The sequence below is a fragment of the Sparus aurata genome, chromosome 19 (genome assembly GCF_900880675.1).
Source record: "Sparus aurata chromosome 19, fSpaAur1.1, whole genome shotgun sequence".
Taxonomy (NCBI): Eukaryota; Metazoa; Chordata; class Actinopteri; order Spariformes; family Sparidae; genus Sparus; species Sparus aurata.
Window position 1 is genome coordinate 26474936 of NC_044205.1, and position 20346 is coordinate 26495281.

At 46.0% G+C, this 20346-nt stretch overlaps 1 protein-coding gene across 2 annotated transcripts in view; it reads left to right on the forward strand.

The window, feature by feature from the left end:
* LOC115570399 (cadherin-20-like) overlaps window positions 1-20346 on the forward strand; it is an 88419-nt gene that overhangs the window by 38895 nt on the left and 29178 nt on the right. The window contains exons 1-4 of one of the 2 annotated variants that reach the window (XM_030398958.1): window positions 9777-10057; window positions 15219-15516; window positions 18389-18683; window positions 19059-19178. In XM_030398958.1, coding sequence (XP_030254818.1) covers window positions 15295-15516; window positions 18389-18683; window positions 19059-19178 — 637 coding nt within the window. In that variant the 5' untranslated portion in view covers window positions 9777-10057; window positions 15219-15294. Of the gene's footprint in view, window positions 1-9776; window positions 10058-15218; window positions 15517-18388; window positions 18684-19058; window positions 19179-20346 lie in introns of those variants that run through there. The other variant, XM_030398957.1, reaches the window with a different exon arrangement.

Consider the following 20346-nt stretch of genomic DNA (forward strand, 5'->3'; position numbering starts at 1 on the left):
TGTCTTCACAACACACCTTATTTCAGGCATTTAACCGAAACCGATTCAAGAAACATGTTTTAGCTCCACCCACTTTTGGGGCCAAACTCCGCCCATTCTGAGAACAGATGAGGATGCGGATAATGTAATAATGTGTGAAATGTTTTATAACCCACTGAAATGTTTAAGAAAGCTGTGACAATTGTCCTTTAACCCTGAAGTTTCACAGGAGGAAGGTGAGAATTAGATTTTTACCTGCTGTCTCCGACAACCTCTGACGTCTCATTTAGACACTTGTTAGCAACCACTAACTATTTTGAACACACGAAGAGCTTTATAATTAAACTGTGGGACATTTAATGATGGATTTTAGAACAAAGAGCGTAAAAATCTTCAGTTTGTGGGAGTACGCACCTTATTTCAGGCATTTAACCGAAACCAATTGAAGAAACTAGTCTTAGCCCCGCCCACTTTTGGGACTACTCCGCCCACTTTTGGGGCCCGGGCTATCGGGGCTATCGAAATGTTTAAGAAAGCTGTGATAATTGTCCTTTAACCCTGAAGTGTCACCAGATGAAGGTGACAATTTGATTTCTACCTGCTGCAAGTGGATTTTTAAGGAATAATTTTAAAGCTTAATCGCAGAATTAAAGTGTAAATCTTTCATCTGCACCATAATTGCTCCATTTGTTCTTTTTCTGTCATGACATTCAGCAACACTGAAGCAGGAATAAGGGATTAAAAACACTTACTGGGTCTCTGAACTTTAAAATCCTGTCGACACGAGCTCATATTCTGCTCCTAATATTTCGTGTCACTCTGACTTTCTTGCTGCGGCGTCTCGACTAAATGTGCAGATGTCAATCCGTTGAATGCGGAGGTGTCACATTACCCCACTTTTTGTGCATTGGGGAATGAATTTGGATTTAATTTCCCCCCGCAGATACAATGCCCAGATCAGTCCCAAAAGTGTCACATCTTTGAACACGTCATTGGCGGCAGCGTGATTAATTCAGACTTTTATGAGCGCTGGCCTGCTTTCCTTTTCTTCTTCTTCTTCTTCTCACGTCAATACCAAAATGTTTCCACGTTCTTGTGGATAGTTTCTGTCAGCTCCGTAAATGAGGTATTAAAAATTCCCCCCCTTTTCTTTTTTTTTCTGTCGATCCAGCACGCAAATGACTCTCTTTTAGAAAATAACGGATGGTGACGTTTCTCAAGACGCCTCCGGATTTCTGCAGCCCAGAATGCCGCTTCACTCCACCGTCGGGTGTAGCTGAGCGCAGTGGTGGAGTCATTAAAGCAGTCAGAGAGAGATGATTTCAGATCAGCCTGTCACCGACCCCTGGGTGGAAACCCCAGCGCAGCGTTAATGGGAACATTATTAAATCAGCTAGAAAAACAGGTGCCAGATTTTACTCTGAGTCAAGCAGCCTCTTGAAGCATTGTTCCATCCTGTTCTCCTGTTGTTTTTTTTTATGCCCTCCAGCAGTTTAACAACACAGTCCGCTCACGACTCCATAAGATAATAGATCAAGAGTTTATAGTTTACTACACGTGTTATATTCTGGGTCAACCGTGAAGGAAATGTGATTCAAAATGTCCCTTAAACCCACTTAAATAAGGTTTTTGTGGGTGTAAACTCGGGTTTTTATTACCTCGGCTCGGCTTTGATCCAAACGTAAGACAACTGGGTGAAGGCGCCAAAATCTGGCGTATTTCCCACCACGAAAAGAAGTAATGCAAATTTGGGGTGCAGTCTATTGTTGTTTTGTCTTTGTTTACGACGTGGACCTTCGGGTTTCCTGATGGTATGGCAGGTATTAGCAACAATGCTAACAAGGCTAAATCCTGTGCAATCCTGTCTGCCGAGGCCTCCAGGAAAAAGAGAGGTGCCGGCAACATGCGGACTCAAAGACTCAAACTCGGAAGACGTTGACAGTTTGTCGTCTGTCCATCGTCGTGTTGCCATGACGTTTTCAGATTACCAGTTTGCCGCTTTATGAGAAAAAAAGGGTGCTGATGTTGGGGAATCGACTCGTGGCTCTGCTTCAACTGTTAACATAGTGACTGTAAAGAATTAAAAATACTAAATATCTTTACAACAAACTTCCTGTAAGATCAATTTAAAGACTGAAAGTGCGCCCTCTGGCTTTGAATGTGCACACACTGAACTTTCTGTGGCTCATAACTGATCAGTTTCCTAAAACGTTCAGCTCCATGAGTCATCTTGTGACAGTAGTCACAGCCTCTTTATCTGTCCTCCATCCTCAAGTGTTCACACAACGATCACAGACTCCGACCACACATGAAATAAACACACGCACCTTTTATCCAGCGGCACCTTGCACAGTTGCCAACATGGGAGTCTTCAACATAATCTCCTTGAGTGCACAGAGGACAAAGTCCCGTTCTGTTGGTAAAAGGGTTCAGCGCCTGCGGTCCGAGTCTCTCTGACCCCCGGGACGGCGTGTTTGTGAGAATAAAGCCGGTGGCGAAGCGAAAAGGTTTTCATGGATCTGAGACCTTCTGAGATTAGAGGGTCCTTTGATGCTTTTAGTTGCCAGGTGACAGAGAAACATAAAAAGTGTTTTTGACCGGAGACTCCGGTTGGAGGGACGACTTTACTACTACACTAATAGATTTTTTTTTTTCATGCCTCAGTAGTTAACGAGGAGTTGGCAAAGATTTGGGCTTCAGGTTCCCTCAGAGATGATTCTTAATAGAAGGAGAACTTTTTTTTCCTGCACGTTTCTCTCCGGGGTTTTTGTTTGGAGACGTCGGTGTTGATTTTTAAAACCCCCGCTGAACTATTTCTTCCTCTGATCACTGGATCAGTGTGGAACTACAAACACACAAACCAACAAAGAAGACGTTTATCCTGTGTGTGTGTGTGTGTGTGTGTGTGTGTGTTTGTTGCTGGTTGGACGTGGATGCCTGTGCATACACCCGCCGCATACCAAACGTGTAATGGAGCGCGAGCACTCCCCCCCTAATTGTTATTGTGTTGACTCTGGGTGGTGTTGGTGGTGTTGGTGGGGTTGGTGGAGGCTTTAGAGTCCAACCTGCTGATTTGAGACACGTGCACTCGCCACCAGGACCTTTTGAACCCGACATATTGTCCCCATTAGTTCTGAAATAAACATCTTTAATGCCTCGGTGGGGCTCTGTGAGTTAAAACGCTCCGGAGCTGGATGTTACTCATCATCTGGAGAGACGTGTTTGCCTTTTCGTTTCATTTGCCGCACGTAAATAATTAAGCGGGAATAACGCAGCAGACAGAATACATACGAGTCCATTCATAATTCAGGCGTGTCATGTTCTGCGTTTGTGTTTGCTGCTTGCGTCAGTCACAACACATGTGGTGGTCGCCCCCGCCTCCCTTAATTTATACTTCAAAAGTTACTTTCAGTCTTTCATTTGCGATGCAGCCGACAGGGTCACGGGGCGCAGCGCCGAGTCGGGGTTATGAGGGATGACAGAAGAGGGAGGGGTAGATATCAGAGCGAAGGCACTGATGCTGCTGAGGTTTTTGTGGTCCTGCTGCTCCGAGGGCCCCACGTCTCCTCCGCTCCTGTCAGCTCATCAAGGCCAAGTCCCTCCCTATCCCCGCTGGAAAACTGCATCAAACGGCCCGGGGAGCCTTTTATCCCAAACAGAAACGCCGCCTCGCTTGTCACGGCGGAGCTTCTTGCGACAAGCCCCTCGCACGAGCAGGCGGCGAAGTTTAACACGGCGGAGTGAAAGTCGATACCCTGCCGAGGTGGCAACGGCGGCGGTGGCGGCGGCTCGAGATGCAGGAGTCAGGAGGGGAAACGGTGAAAAGGTCACCGGGATCTTGAAAAGACGCATGAGGCCGGATGACGGCAGGCAGCCAGTTAATGTCACGGTTCACTCTTGTCGACCCTGTGCCAGTTCTGATGTCTCACAATTGCAGCCAAACATCTTCTTTTTCTTTTCCACCAATTACTGTAAAGGTTACCGCTTCAGTTGTGACTTTGACTTCTGTACACAAATCCTCCGTTTTCACGTTCGCATCTCACCCGTCAAGTTTCCCCCCTCTTGTTTTCGACCTGTTGCCACAATCAGACATGAAAAGGCTTCGACTGCTCACCCCAAAGACACAGAAGAGCTCTTTGTACTCGGGCTTGTTCTGCTCCATGCCATTTTTAATCTCGGGCAGAAAGGGAAGAGGAGCGACTCCTCTTATCTTAGATGACATGGAGGCTTTGCTCCCCCCTCCCTTACTCTCTCTGGCGCTCTGTCATCTTCTTCTTCTGAAACCTAAACCCTCTTTCATGCTTTCCCCTGGTGGTGGTTGTGGTGGCAAAGTGATACACTGGCTGGAATTTGTTTAGGTTATTCCGTCTGAAGGCTGCTGCATGATAAGTGAGGGGTAAATAAGTTTGGACGGCGAGCAGCGTGTTACCTTCCCCGGTTGTATTTTTTCATCAAGTCCGGCGCACGTAACTGCTGTCATTATTTTTAATTGGCTTTTGGATGCGCTGCGCCGTTAAGAGCTTATTTAACTTTCAATCTCGGACGAGAGGGTCAGGAGTGTGTATTCAGTGAAGTATTCCCCGGTGCAGACCTCTAAAATATCGCCCATGTCTCCTCAGTTAGGGAACCAATCCAATCCGAGGGTTGTTCGGCGGCACTGAAGTCGGTGTTAACAAGTTGTGGAGATTGTTTTCAGTCGAACTGTGCTCTGGAAACCATCAGGAAAGGTTTTTCTGCTGCTTGTGATCCACTCAAGCTGGCAGCCCGGCACCATTTATCTCTGCAGCCCGGCACCATTTATTTCTGCAGCCCGGCACCATTTATTTCTGCAGCCCGGCACCATTTATTTCTGCAGCCCGGCACCATTTATTTCTGCAGCCCGGCACCATTTATTTCTGCAGCCCGGCACCATTTATCTCTACAGCCTGGCACCATTTTCCTTCTGCTTTCACGTCTCCTTCAGGGACCAAATAAATTAATTAAGTCTGTTGTTTGTGCTTGCTCTGCTGCAGAAGACATAAAGCGATCTAGTTGTTTTTCGCAACAGTGGCGCCAAAATGGTGCCAGGCTGCAACCTGATTGGATCACCAGTCAGCCTTCATTTCGTAGCCTGTGACGGACAACGTTGTGTAGTGAAAACAAAGTTTGAAAGAAGCAAATCAAAAACCCTGTAGTGTCGCTAGTGTAAAAGAAAAACAGCAGCTAACGTTTAGAAATGGAGTCCGCTAACAGAGAGCAACAGCGGCTAACGTTAGCTTCCAGAACAGAACAGAACTTCCACAAGTGCCCCTTTAAATGTGGACCTTTTTGGGTCATCAGTTAAACGTTGTTAGTGACTCTGTTACCAGCTTCTCAGTCGTTAAAGGATTCTCGATTTTGGTGTTTTATGTGACAGTAAATTAAATAACTTTTAAGTTTTGGACATTCAAAGACGTCACATAGAACTCTTTTTTTCATCTTTTATGGACATTTGACATTTTGTAAACTAAAAAAAGCAGCGAATCTTAAAAAATTATCATCAACTTATGTACTCAGTGTTACTCAAGTCACAAATGATGGCTAACAAGAGGATAAAGTACGACTGATTAACGGAGTGGTAGTAAATGGTAATTGAAAGGATACTTATCCAGAGAGGATATGTAACTCTAACAAGCATGAAATCAGCTTTCCTAATGAAAGACCCGAACAAGTTGAAGCTAAAAAGGTACTCCAAGGTGACAGAACAAGTCACGGCCTTTTAATACGAGTGTTAAGAGAAGGCGTTGTTGATCCGATGCGTGAAAAGCACCGTGTCCCTACAACATCCTGCACATTATCGCTAAACCAAAGTCCGGCAACATGCAGAACATGACTGTATCCAATCTATTTCTCACGGCGGATCTGGGCCCTTTTGTGAAGGGGGACCCGGAGGGACTTGTTTTCTAGACGTCTACCACCGTAACAGACTTCCTTAAGCCCTATAGCTTCAATTTGTTCTGCCAGTTATTATCCCTGCTCTGCCACAGTGATGGAAGGTGTTGTTCAATGGGCCTGAATGCCACCGACTCTGAGGCACCGCCCTGACAAAGAGGGAGCCCCCTGCCTTTTTCTTTTTTCTTTTTTTATTTCTGGGGGTCCAGTCAAGCAGTCGCTGACAGATTGGCCGGGGCACTAACCAGTCAGGTCTTCAAAGAGACAAAGACGACGGGGAGGGCAGCCGGGGAAGAAGAATGACCTGCCAAATGAGAAAGAAGACATATTGAAAGGGACAGCGTGGTGGAAGGAGAGAAAAAAAAAAACATATTGAACCGATGGAGAAGTACAACCTTTTGACCATCTGGCTCGGCGGGTGACAACAGCCCTTCATCTGTATTTTTAGAGCTGTATAACACACCAAATTACTCTGTCAGGAAGATTAAGGAGAGTCAAAGGGCTGTCGAGTGGAAAAAAAAAAAGAGCAAAGTTGCCCAGATGAATAGGACGGAAAGTTTGTTGTAGTTCGTGTCTGGACTGTCGTTTTATTTATACTTTGAACGCTGTGAATTTACTTTATTATCATCAAAGTATAAGCTGTTAAAGTACTTTTTATCTCTAATGTTCTTAGCGTAAATACTTAATGAGATTACCAAACATTTACTGATGCATGACGAAGAAAGAAGGAAAGGAAAATCTGCAATCTAGAATTTCGTTGCTACACTCCAGTCCAACAGGTGGCGCCGATGCTCTTGTAACCTGGTTTGCGAATCGGCGTTAAAATGAAAAGAATTAAAATGCGAAGAAAAGAAAGTGAAGTTGTTGTATTGTCGCATTAAACTTGTTCCCCGGAGCAAATCTCAGACCTGCTGTGTGTTTCGCTCTGTTAGCTGTTAGCTGTGTTAACGAAACTCACTGCAAGACTCGATCACAATGTAGCTTAATAAGGTTATAAAAACCCTCTTTTCAGATTTTAAGATGTCAATTTTTTTGAGCAGCCTCACAGCGACTGACTCCCAAACACTCATCCTAAATCCTAAACATCCTAAACTCAACATGTTGTCACATTAAAATGCTTAATGTTTCCCCGGTGGAGCTAGTTAGCCAGTCCTGCTTTGTGTTTAGCTAATGGTGCTAATAGCTACCTGGACTAAACACACAGCAGGAATGGCTAACTAGCTCCACCGGTGGAAACATTAAGCATTTTAATGATGAGTATTGCCGTTAGCTAAACACGCAGGAGGAACTCTCAGTCCCGCTGTGTGTTTAGTTAAGTTAGCCATTAGCTAAACAGATAGCAGGAAATCTCAGTCCTGCCATGTGTTTAGTTCAGTTAGCTGTTAGCTGCGATAGCTAAACAGATAGCAGGAAATCTCAGTCCTGCCATGTGTTTAGTTCAGTTAGCTGTTAGCTGCGATAGCTAAACAGATAGCAGGAAATCTCAGTCCTGCCATGTGTTTAGTTCAGTTAGCCGTTAGCTGCGTTAGCTAAACAGATAGCAGGAAATCTCAGTCCTGCCATGTGTTTAGTTCAGTTAGCTGTTAGCTGCGATAGCTAAACACATAGCAGGAACTCTCAGTCCTGCCGTGTGTTTAGTTCAGTTAGCTGTTAGCTGCGTTAGCTAAACATGCAGCAGGAACTCTCAGTCCTACTGTGTGTTTAGCTCAGTTAGCCGTTAGCTGCGTTAGCTAAACATGCAGCAGGAACTCTCAGTCCTGCTGTGTGTTTAGCTCAGTTAGCTGTTAGCTGCGATAGCTAAACACATAGCAGGAACTCTCAGTCCCGCTGTGTGTTTAGTTCAGTTAGCCGTTAGCTGCGTTAGCTAAACATGCAGCAGGAACTCTCAGTCCCGCTGTGTGTTTAGTTCAGTTAGCCGTTAGCTGCGTTAGCTAAACATGCAGCAGGAACTCTCAGTCCTGCTGTGTGTTTAGTTCAGTTAGCCGTTAGCTGCGTTAGCTAAACATGCAGCAGGAACTCTCAGTCCCGCTGTGTGTTTAGTTCAGTTAGCTGTTAGCTGCGTAAGCTAAACACATGGCAGGAACTCTCAGTCCTGCTGTGTGTTTAGTTCAGTAAGCCGTTAGCTGCGTTAGCTGAAAATGCCGCAGGAACTCTCAGTCCTGCCGTGTGTTTAGTTCAGTTAGCTGTTAGCTGCGTAAGCTAAACACACGGCAGGAACTCTCAGTCCTGCTGTGTGTTTAGTTCAGTTAGCCGTTAGCTGCGTTAGCTAAACACATGGCAGGAACTCTCAGTCCTGCTGTGTGGTTAGTTCAGTTAGCCGTTAGCTGCGTTAGCTAAACACATGGCAGGAACTCTCAGTCCTGCTGTGTGTTTAGTTCAGTTAGCCGTTAGCTGCGTTAGCTAAACATGCAGCAGGAACTCTCAGTCCTGCTGTGTGTTTAGTTCAGTAAGCCATTAGCTGCGTTAGCTGAAAATGCCGCAGGAACTCTCAGTCCTGCCGTGTGGTTGGTTCAGTTAGCTGTTAGCTGCGTTAGCTAAACATGCAGCAGGAACTCTCAGTCCTGCTGTGTGGTTAGTTCAGTTAGCTGTTAGCTGCGTAAGCTAAACACATGGCAGGAACTCTCAGTCCTGCTGTGTGTTTAGTTCAGTTAGCCGTTAGCTGCGTTAGCTGAAAATGCAGCAGGAACTCTCAGCGATTATCTTGGAGTTTAACGACTCACACTTTATCTTAACTTCAGACTTGTTGCACTCGGAGGAAACCCTTTCGTCCCTGAGGCGTCTCCATGAGAGCCCGGAACTCCATTGCTTCATTTTTTACCTTAAACATAATCTGAAAACAGTCGAGACTTCATAATGAAATAAAAAACCAGAGTAAGAGCCCGAGCAGCGGCGCAGAACTCGTCTAGCTTCTGTATAATATATTCTCATTTCTGTTTAAACATGCTCGAGTACATTTCCAATATGATTTCACTTTCACTACCCCCCCTCGTCTCTTCGCTCCTCCTGAGGAGAAATATGCCAGAGAGAGAGAAACCTCTTTTTTTTGTGCTGCATTACTTCCATGATTGCTTAAATGAAACACTGCTATTTCTCTCGCTCACTGCTAAACAGGGATCAGATCTCCGTGACCATGACTAATCTACCGCCACGCTTCTTCTTCTTCTTCTTCTTCTTCTTCTTCTGAGTGTGTGTTGGCGTGCAGCTAATTTTTCCGGGATCTTTTTTTTTTGCCAATTTGGAAAACTAATTGCTTCGACTCTGACCGGGCAAGCAGCGGGAATATAATGCAGTTTAAAGCTTCATCTTTTCATGCCTGTAAATCCCTCTGCAGATCCAGCCAGTGTACGACACCGGCTCATTAAAATGCATTAGGGCTCCGGAGTGAGAGAGAGGGAAGGTGAGGTTTTCTTCCTCCTCCTCCCCCTCCTCATCTTTTTTTTTCCTACCTCGCTGGTCAGTGATCCGAGGACCCAAATCTCCAACACAGCGCGTTTCCTCCCCTCCGCCGTGAGCCGGTCACTTTATTCCCTTTGCAAAATACCTTCAGATGAAAATGAGTTTGCTTTTGTCGGGCGTGCAGAAGCATTTCCCCTCCACCTTCTGCCACCTCTTTTGATTTCTTACCCCCTCCTTTCCCCTCGCTGTAATTTTACCCCCTATCCTGCTGTCAATCTACCCCCCTCTTATTCCCGTCCACTGCTCCTTTCTCCCCCCCCCACCGCCACCTCCTCCCGAGATGGCTGGATTACACCGGAGGAGGCCGTCCCACTGATTGTAAAGAGACGGGACAATTGGTCCTTTAGTCTGATTGGGTCCCCTGATAGTCAACACCAAGGGGGATGTGAGTGTGCAGACATCTACGAGAGGCAGCGGCGACAGAGCTGAAGCAGCCGAGACGAGAAGCAGATATATATATATATAAATATATTCATACAGAGATGGAGAGAGGGGAAACTTTACAAAGAGGACAGTGAGAGAAAGAGAGAGTGTGTGTGGACTCAAGGTGACTTTTAGGGAAAGCGATGCTCTGCAGGCAGCAGCTCTCACAACTTTTACAAGGGAAATTTAGCGAGCGTGCCGGGAGAAGAAGAACAAAGAGATAACAGAGCATTTTATTTTCTGCACAGAAGAAGAAGACGGGAGTAAAGTTGAAACGGAAGGAAGGAAGGTAAGGCGTGGAAGTTTGTGCTTGAAATGACAAAAAAATGAGAATGAAAATGATCCTTGACTTTTTCAGCGGTCGTGTTTCGAAAACGCCAATCGGTTTCGGGGATTTGTTGCAACTTCTGGATCAATAGTTTGTGTTTTCTGTTTGTTAATTGATAAGGAGTGTTTGCAGAAACAAATATATATGTATATATGCCGCATGTCTGGCTGTGAAAAGTAGGTCACGGTGATTATTCGCGGCGCTCTGGGGTTTCGCCGGCACATTAGGAAAAAAAAAGTTTTTGTGAGCGTGGCGCCGATTCTCAGCACGTCCGCACTGCCGCTACTTCAAACAAGCCGCGCCGAAGCCGAGGAATGTCTATCTGCTCTTCTACGGACCTCTGCTTGCCATTCAGACCTCATTCCAGCTTCTAGTTTCTCAGTTTTTTTTTCTATAAAACCCATTAAGCTATCGGCTGTCTTGTAAGCTCGCCCCGACAAAGATTGGCATGTGTGCCCCAGACTTTTATCAGCGTCGGTCGAAAGGGTTGGTTTAAAAAAACGAAGATGAGCGTCCATATTGACAACACATGTTTAAGGGGGGGGGTAACTTTAAAAGACAGGAAGTGGTTGTTGATGAAACGACTTCAAAAAAGAGATTACGAGCTCGATGTTAATCTGAGAGGATCTGTTTCCCCCCTCCGAGACGCCGCGCTCGTTCAAATTTGCGGCGGAGTGACACTGATTGCAAACTTTTAACCGGATGACGCTCATGCATGGTGACATCATCTCCATGCACCAGTGGGCTGGGATGAATGCCAGTTTGTGTGATTTAATTTCTCCACAAATGACAAGGCCTCCGCTGAGCGATGAGTGGAGCAAACGTGCAGCAGGAAGACGAAGAAGAAGAAGAAGAAGAAGAAGAAGGAGGAGGAGTAATAATAGTAGAAACTTCTGAAGCAGATAAAGAGCGCAGAGAAGGATGAGTAATTAAAAACACCTTACAGTAAACGAGCCGCGGGGAGGGAGGCGCTCGTCGTGGCGTAGCAGCGGCGGTGCACGCGGCTGCACAGACCCGAGGCCCGAGGAGCTCCCTACAATTAAAGAGATTCAGGTTCAAAGCCTCGCCCCACGCCAGCGTCTCCCTCCTGAGGGGGGACGGCGGGGGTGAGAGCAACGAGGACGAATGGAGGGTAACGCGCAAACACACATGCTGCGAGAACTCACATTCACACCAAACACAAACAACCGTGTGATCTTGAGAGAGTTTGGCCAGAATACACACCTCACCCGCAGCCCGGCGCCGCCTTTGAAGGCTGCCACCGCTGACTGCGAGCAGGGATGAAGAAAGAAGTGGAGTCCTTGCTGCAGGCGGTGACGGTGCAGAGACCTGGTCACTTTCATTTCATCTTCACACGTGCACACAGGGAAGCCTACCAGAGGCCACGCCGCGGGGACGAGCTGCTTATTAAAAAAAGTTAGCGAGGCAGCAGCAGAGTTTAATTACGTGTAAGTCAGTAAATAAACATTAAGCATTCAGACTTTTTTTTTTAAAAAAGGGATGCGGCCTGTCACGCTCAGCCGGGAAGTGAAATTAGATTCAACACCCTTCCACATATTTTGCAAACAGCAGCGGTGGCGGCTCGGCTTTTTTGTGCTCGGCTTATTCAGAGAGACTATAAAAAAAGTCAAAGTGCATCGATGCAGCCTCCCTGCGTCGCCCGGGTCGGAGATATGCAGAGCGTCACTCTCCACCGTGCAGAATCAATTGTGGTTAACAAATTGGCCATGACGTTTCGCCCCCGCCGGGGAGGGAGGATCTGTTTTTTCACGGGTCCTCCCAGTTTCTTAGAGACCTTCTTCCACAGTCTGGGAGGCCTCCTTTTAGAGCCGAGGTGAGCCGACGCTCAGACATGGCCACTGTGAAATTAACACTTAATAATGCTCCACATAGCACTTTAAACAGGGCCAGCCCATGTTAATGTACCGCACACGGAGAGCGAAAAGGTCAGGAGGGGAACTGGAACTGATGATTATTTCACAGTCGATTTGTAGACGGAAAAGTTTACCGTTGCAAATCGTAAACTGCTGATGGATAGAAGAGCAGTTTGGGAGGGCTGAGATGAGTTTTAATGTCTTTTTGGGTGAACTACTCCTTTAAAAGTTGGAGCTACAGTTCCTGATTTAAAGAGTTATTTATCTCGTGAGACAAGTTTTGATTTCAGGAAGGATTTGTGCCGAAAAAAGTTTGATAATCGTCTAAATTTCAGATAACGAATGAATTCTCTTTTTTGGGGGGAACTGTCCCTTTAAAATTTAACACATTTCAGTCTTAAAAGTGTTCTGGTTTGTCTGAGAGTTTGTTTCTCATCACAACTTGGACGTCAGCGACTCATTAATCCAATCTCGGCCCGTCTCGGCCCGCCGGCGCTCGCTCAGTCGTGCCGTATCGCTCGCTTCCTGTTTGTTTGTTGGAAGGAAACGAGTCACCTTCCTCCGTCTCGCTCGTGCGGTCGGCTTGATAAAGTCTGCTGTTGTCAGACTGCAGTTAATGGAGCAGCAGGTGGACTTTGGAGTAAGATGACACAACGATACGAAGCGTCGTTTTGTTCACGCCAGCTGCTCCTCCCGACAGCCGCCACTTTTTCAAAACAAACAGTAAAAATCGCCAGTTTTGCCTCCACGTTCCCTCAGAGAAGATCGTTTCTGACGGTGGGAAAATACCTCCAATCGCTTTAAGCTTCCTCATATGATCCCTCCTCCTTCATCCCCTTCATCCCCTCCACCCGCCATTCACAGCTTGTGTGGCAGCTGCTTTCTCTTTTTAAACAAGTGCGTAAAGATTAACTCCAAGCGAGATGTGTGAGATGTTTTGCCAGCACAATCGCGGGAGCTTGTCACCTCATTAGTGACGACAAAATGGAGCAAAATGCTCGGGGGGTGCCGAGCTCGTGACCTTTTGGGGAGGGAGGAGCTGAGAGTTGGGAGGCCGCCGGAGGAACAGGGAGCTAATTTTTACTTCATAATAGCATGAATGGACAGAAAAGGACGAGGAGGGGGGAGCAGCGAGGTCAAGTGTCACCGTCCTCGCCAAAAGCAGCAGCTCACACACTCTCGGGGTCGGCCTCCCCGCTGACAATGCCGCCACGCCTCCCCACCCTTCGCTGCCTTTTGTGCCTCTTCAACAATGATTAACTGAGTTTGGCGATTCAGAGAGAGTCTCCGGGCAGCACAATGCACTCTCTCTTACAAAACATAATGGAGTCAACCCATGAGTCAAACAGTCTGTCTTTCTTCCGCTGGTTTTATTCTCAAACCCCCCTACAAAACTTTCCATCCTCCTCGTCCTCCTCCTCCTCCTGCTAACAGCCTTTCCCTCTCTATCTGAAGGGTTTTTTTGCCGTTTGACCATAAACCCGCCTTGTTTCTTTCCCCCCCAAGAGCTCGTTAATGCAGCAGAGGAAAAACAGGCAGATGCTAATACATAAAGACAAGGTGCAGATGGCGGGAGGCATCGTAGGTGCCAATGCACCGCACGCAAAAAAATCAAAAAGGCATCGATTGACTCCTGCAAGATATTCGTGTATTTGACCTCGCTGATGCAAACGGTTCCTGTGATGTTCCCATCAAAAAGTTGTAACGTAGAGCGAGAAAGTATTTAGAGGTATTAAATCTAAACGTTGGGCTTGTAGTGATGCAGCACACTTGTAAGGAGCGGCGAGCAGCGCTGATGGGAGCTCGTACAACAAGGTGTGAGTAAAAACTGAGCGGGAGTGTGAACAGAAACACTGCAGCGTCAGAACATCACACTCCCCCCGCGGGGCTCCTCGTTCACAGGAGGTGTGAAGGAGCTCACCTCATCCTCGTTACAGGAAAGAGGAAGGAAGAAGAGGGGAGAGTGTTCGGTTGGTCTTCTTTGTGATAATGTGAAAGACGAGGCGCTGAAGCTGCCGACGGCGAGGTGGCTTCATGTGAATGTGTTCAGATCATGACAAGGTTACACAACTGAGGGAAAATAATCAACATTTTGGATAATATACTCATTTTTCTTTGCACATTTTTATCCAGATAGCAGTTGAGGACAATAAAACTGATAATGAACCAGTATTTTGATCACCTTCGTCAAGATATTTGGACACTCAGGACAGAGCAGTAGCTTATTTTATCCGTCAGTGAAACCATAATGTTCGCTAACGTAACGTTAGCTCAGCAGCTAAAGGGGAAACTGAGAGCTGTTTTAAATTCATGCAACGTCTGAATATTATAGTTTTTTAAGTAATGTCAGTGCAGTTTGTCTGGTGTTCTATGTATAGCTGAACTTAGCTATCAGCTCTTTCTCCCCTTTAGCTGCCGGGCTAACGTGACATTAGCTTGGCAGCTAAAGGGGAGACTGACAGCTGTTTTATTACCTTTATAAGATTATAATTACTACATTCATGCAACTTTCAAGTAATATTACTGTCATCAAATGTAAGATGCAGTTAGTCTGGTGTTCTACGTATAGCTTAACCTTGCTATCAGCTCTTTCTACCCCTTAGCTGCTGAGCTAACGTGACGTTAGCTCAGCAGCTAAAGGGGAGAAAGAGAGCAGTTTTATTACCTTAATAGGATTATAATTATTATCACTGTCATCGAAAGTGAGATGCAGTTTGTCTGATCTTCTACGTATAGCTGAACTTTGCTATCAGCTCTTTCCTCACTTTAGCTGCTTAGCTAACGTCACGTTGCGTCACATTGCTAAAGGGGAGAAAGACCTGATATCTGATCTATAATCAGTTTACAGGAGAGTAACATTACTACTTTTATGTGGCATTTTGTGACACAATGACAAAAATAAGTCTCCCAGCTCCAAGCTTACACAATTTCCTGTAAAAAACACAAATTGAACTAACCCTGTCACTCGTTCCGTTCACCCTCCACATTTCCGGTCTATCTTGTTTTTATAATCCAACTCTCTCATGATGTGAATGTTTTGTTTGTCCTCCTCGAAAAAAAACCCTGATTCAGCTGTGATAAGGCTCATTATAACTCAACAGAAAAGAGCTGAAGCAGGAGAAAAGACTTGTCATCAACAGGTCGCCCACGGTGCAGCTCAGACTTACAGTCTCAACAAAAGCACGATGGCGTCCAAAAGGACACAAATGTGAGACTCATTTGTCTTTTTTTTTCTTCCTCTCTTACAGCCGCCAGAAACACAGCTGCACTTGTGAGGAAAGAAAGAGGGACTTGTCCTTTTACAAATCCTACCCCGACTTAACAATGGGAGACCGGCTGCATCTTCCAGCGCTCGCCGCCACCTTGCTCCCCGTGGTCCTCGGCCTTTTGACCCTTCTGCCTCACAGCATTCTGGGTAAACCAGCGGAGGAGGCGGCGAACGCAGGTAGCTCGGCGCTGCTGCAGAGAGTGAAGCGAGGCTGGGTGTGGAACCAGTTCTTTGTCCTGGAGGAGTACACCGGACTGGAACCACTTTATATCGGAAAGGTCAGTGCTGTACTGTACGAACACACACACACTCACGTGAAGTTATGACCTGAAGAAACGTAACGCGTGCTGGCCTCAGGACTTGGTCGGGAAGCAGCTCTTCTGTTTGACCTTTCAGTTCGGTGTGCAAGGTGTTCGGTGTTTGCACCAGCTGCACTTGAGGCAAAGTTTAAGGTATTCTCTGTGTAGGTGTTGCAAAGATGTTTCAACCCCCCCGAACTTTAAAAACATGTCATTACGGGGGAGAGCGCAGCAGGCTAGAGGCTCAGATTAATCCCTGGATGCACTGCGTCTACACTTCTGACCACTTTGAACCAGAGCCAGACAGCCGTGATTGAGTTAATTGACTTGAACTGAGGCTTCACTCAAGTCGGCCTCTATTCCACCGAATGCACGGCGTGTCTGCAGCGTCGCTCTGAAAAGATGCCGGGGAGAAGCTCACAAAAGAGCACTTTGATTGCCCAAGTCGCTAAAGTGAATTGGAACATTTGATCAATAGTCGTAAGGCCAGTCATCATCGGCGTTGGAGACACAATAATCTAAAAAAAATTGCTGTTACATCACCAGAAAAGTGTCGAAGCTTTCGGGGTAATGTGAACGCCGAGCCGACATAAATGACCCACTCGGAGCAGAAAATATCACATTAAATTTCTCCCTCTTTTGTCCAACTAAAATATTATCTGTATGAAAAACGCTCTCTCAGCAGGTGTCTCTACAGATTAAACTGTTATCTGTGTCCATCTGCTCGGTTAAAAGACAGATTCGTTATGAAAACAGACGAGTATCGTTACAACATTTCAAACTAAAGAGAGGATTACGCGTCATAGCTGTCAGACAAAGAGTCGTTAGCTTCGTACATTTTATCCAAACGGTAGTTAAAGACGATAAACTGATTATGAATCCGTCACCTGAACTTTTTTGTATGTTTTTAATCACCTTAATCTAGATATTCGGACATTCAGAGCAGAGCATTAGCTTGACGTGTCAGTCGGTGATACCGTAATGTTTGCTAACGTAGCATTAGCTCAGCTTCAAGCATCAGATATGAAACCAGCAATGTCAGGAAACTGATCAGGTTTTTAGATTATATGATATTTTACTTTAAACTTCAGCCTAATTGGTTATAACGTTGCATTTCTGGGGTCTAACGTCATTATATGAATATTCTTTAGCACTCAACAGGTACTTGTCTTTCAGCTAACAACATAAATGTGTTTATCTGATAGAATTGAGGATCGTGTGAGCATGTAAACACCTTGTCCAGGTTTCTGAACCATCTCATGCTTCCCTGATCTTTAAACACAGATTCAGAGCCTTTGATTGACTTTTTCTCTTGATATTTCCCTTTGGAAAATGATGCAAACCTGCCTAATTAGCGTTCTGGAATAATTTTCCCCCTTCCACAGTCACGTGTTCATGAGAGATCGAAGAGTTACAAGTCCTGAGAGGACGTCGCCGGCGCTGTGGAGTAAAAGTTTTTGGTTAAATATTCCTTCCAGCCGCTGAAGCATATTCGCTTCCATCTTACCTCCTTCTTCTTTTTCCATTTCTTGTCTTCCTTTCAAAGCCGCCCACTCCTAATTTTTCCTGAGCTGAGTGAAATAAGTGATTGTGACAGGCCGGGCTACTACCCAGAGAGCCACTCAAGGCAGAGAGGCATTGTAGGATATGACAAAGCAGGAGAAAACATGTACTGGAGCCTTCCATCCTGACAGTTTTTTGCCCCCTCTCAGCTTAGTATTTTTAGTATTCAGAGCGGTAGGGATGTCGGGAGGTTTTTGGGCTTTGGGCTTGGGGCTGAGACCGAGCAGGTAATTGATAGCCTGAGTGTCAAACTCCCTTCTTTTCATCGGCTCGGGTAGAAAGGAGGGGATCAGTGCAAGGAGAAGGCGGACGAGGCCTGAGATATATCACCTACGGGACGCGAGGATGAAGCCCACAATGGCGTTTTGATTAAAAAATATATTATCGGCTGCAGGGCGCGTGCAGGTGGGCACGTTGTCCGAAGATATAGGAAAACTGTATTGTGTGCTGCTCGGTTTGGGGATGACAGGTCATGTAAAGATTGCTGTTGGACTATCAACAATGAGCGCTTGTTGCTGCAAACTTTTTTCGCGTAGCGTGGCCGAGTATGTGTGTGTTTGGGAGTCGGTGGTTTCCGTTGCGTCCAGCTGTGTTGTTGATTATATACGAGGCAGGCGTCGATTGGGGGGGCATTTATTCTCCACTCTGGCAGTGTGATGGAAGTACTCATCATGCGTGGAGGCCCTTCTAAGTACAAAGTAAGGAGTGATTGCACATCAATGGCTGGCATTTGCACTTACGGGCCACAAAAGGCTTCTGATTGCACCGCAGGGCCCCGTGGCAACAATCGGGCTGTAAGCTGTGATTAGATGTTCGGGGGTACACATACAACAATACACCACCCATGACGACGTAGGGGTCATTTGACAACGGGATCAAAGATATTCATTTTATAATCGTTGAAACAGAAACTCAGACTGAGGACACTGCAGCCAAAGATTGCTCAGATTTGTTTTCTGACGGCCGCCACAGAAATTTGTGTACTTGAGCGTCAACCCGACCCGCTCGCAGCATTCTCGATTGGATTCACAACAAGAGTTTTCCACTCTTTGGCTTCACAACAGTGATCCGGTCGTCTCGTCTGATGCATTGTTCTAAAATTGGCCGATGTGACCTAATTGAACGTCCTCGAAAATCGTGTCACTGCTCCACATGTTTGTTTATCTTCCTGCTGGTTTGGTTTCAACTTGTGACCTTTTGTTGTACTTTGCTGATTTAGTTTGATTTAGTACCAAAGGGATCTTTCCTTCCTTTGTGGAGTAAAAACCTCTCTGTGAACAATCCCCAGCTCCACTCCGACATGGACAAAGGCGACGGCTCCATTAAGTACATCCTGACGGGCGAGGGCGCTGGCACCACCTTCACCATTGACGACAGCACGGGCGACATCCACGCCATCCAGAGGCTGGACCGGGAGGTGAAGGCCCAGTACGCCCTCCGCGCCCAGGCACGCAACCGCCTGACCGACCGACCACTAGAGCCCGAGTCCGAGTTCATCGTAAAGATCCAGGATATCAACGACAATGAGCCGAAGTTTCTGGACGGACCGTACCAGGCGTCTGTGCCCGAAATGTCCAAAATAGGTGAGCTGGAGGAAGATGAAGGCAGACAGAAACTATACTGTCGCCTGTGCATGTCTGAGGTGTTTTATTTTTTAAGAAAGTGGCAGCGAACAAAAAACAACACGCATAAAAGCCCGGCAGAGTCGTGGTTCTGGTTTGTTCTTACAGGCTCGTCTCCATCTGCTTCATTCAGTATTCATAAACCTACTTTCGTGGTGACTTTGAAGTAAATAAGCGTAGTTAATTCCTGCAGCCAGCCGCAGACGGAGCAGCTTCAACCCAAAATTGATTCATTTGATTTATATAATGATATCGCTGTAGCTGATCTTGCTTGCTCCTCCACACTTTTTGCATTTCATCCACTCCTCCTCACCTTTTCCCTCCATGTTTATGCAGGAACATCTGTGATCCAGCTGACCGCCACAGATGCCGATGACCCGACGTATGGCAACAGCGCTCGTGTGGTGTACAGCATCCTGGAGGGCCAGCCTTACTTCTCAGTGGACGCCAAGACTGGTACAAACCCCCTCTTAACACGATCAATCTGTAACCAGGGAAACCAGCCTTTTTTATCCATTACATGTAGAGGCTGATGGATTTCAAAAAACCCACAAGCCACTTTAACTAATTTATGAGCTGCATGTGAATGTTTCATAAGTATGAATGATGTCAGATGACCTGATAAAGTCGACAAACTTCCACTAACTGACAGGATTTACTAACACTCAGCTGACGGCTCCTGTTAATTCCCCCACCTTCGTTTCTAACGCTGCTCTAATTGCACTGCGGGCTGATTTCAGCAGTCCACACTTTTAAGCCTCCTGTGTATAGCAGCCAGCTCTGAATGTGGGAAGCTCAGCATGGTGCCTGTTGTTGCTACGAGACTACCAAACACTTCTCTTTTGTTACAACTCCCAGTGTCTCAAACTCCTTGGACTCCACTACAAAGATGTGCGAAGCTCCAAAGTGTGACTTCTCTGTTGAAAATGAGGACAGAATTAAAGAGGAAGCCCCTCGAAGTGAAGTGATTACAACCCCTGAACCACGACAATGAGTTCGGATGCGCTAAACTCCTTTTACACCAGACAAAGAAACCCACTAACCAAGATCTTTTTGCACAATGATGTGACGTCTGGACATTAACGCTGAATACTTTTACACCAATCCTGAACATCATCCAGTTGGATTTTATAAAAACAGGTGGACAAACTTGCCTACTGGCAATGGTAAAGAAAATAATAATCACTTATTTTTTCTCAAGGGTCTACCTGCGTTTAAAATACCTGCATATGCTCGCTAACTTTTAACAAATTTAGCAAGCAATGCTTTTGCGATGTGCGTCTTCTATCGTATTTGGGTTCTTGGCGAGAAAAAGACGAGAAGATTGATATATTACTCTGCCTGTGTCCTGAGCTGGAACTGGGAGGCAATTAGCTTAGCTTAGCATAAAGATGGCAAGCTCAGAAACAGTTAGCTTGCTAAAACCAAAAACATTTTAAGAAAGGAGACAATCAAACCCTTAAAAGTTGTTTGAATAGAAAAATTAGGAAAGCCAGACATGACACACATCCTTTCCCCTTCCCTTGAGAGCCAATCACAGGCTTTCTTACAGCAGAACCCAGAAATATATCAACCAATCACGTTGTTGTATTGACACAAGCGCATATTTGAATTTCCAATAGTT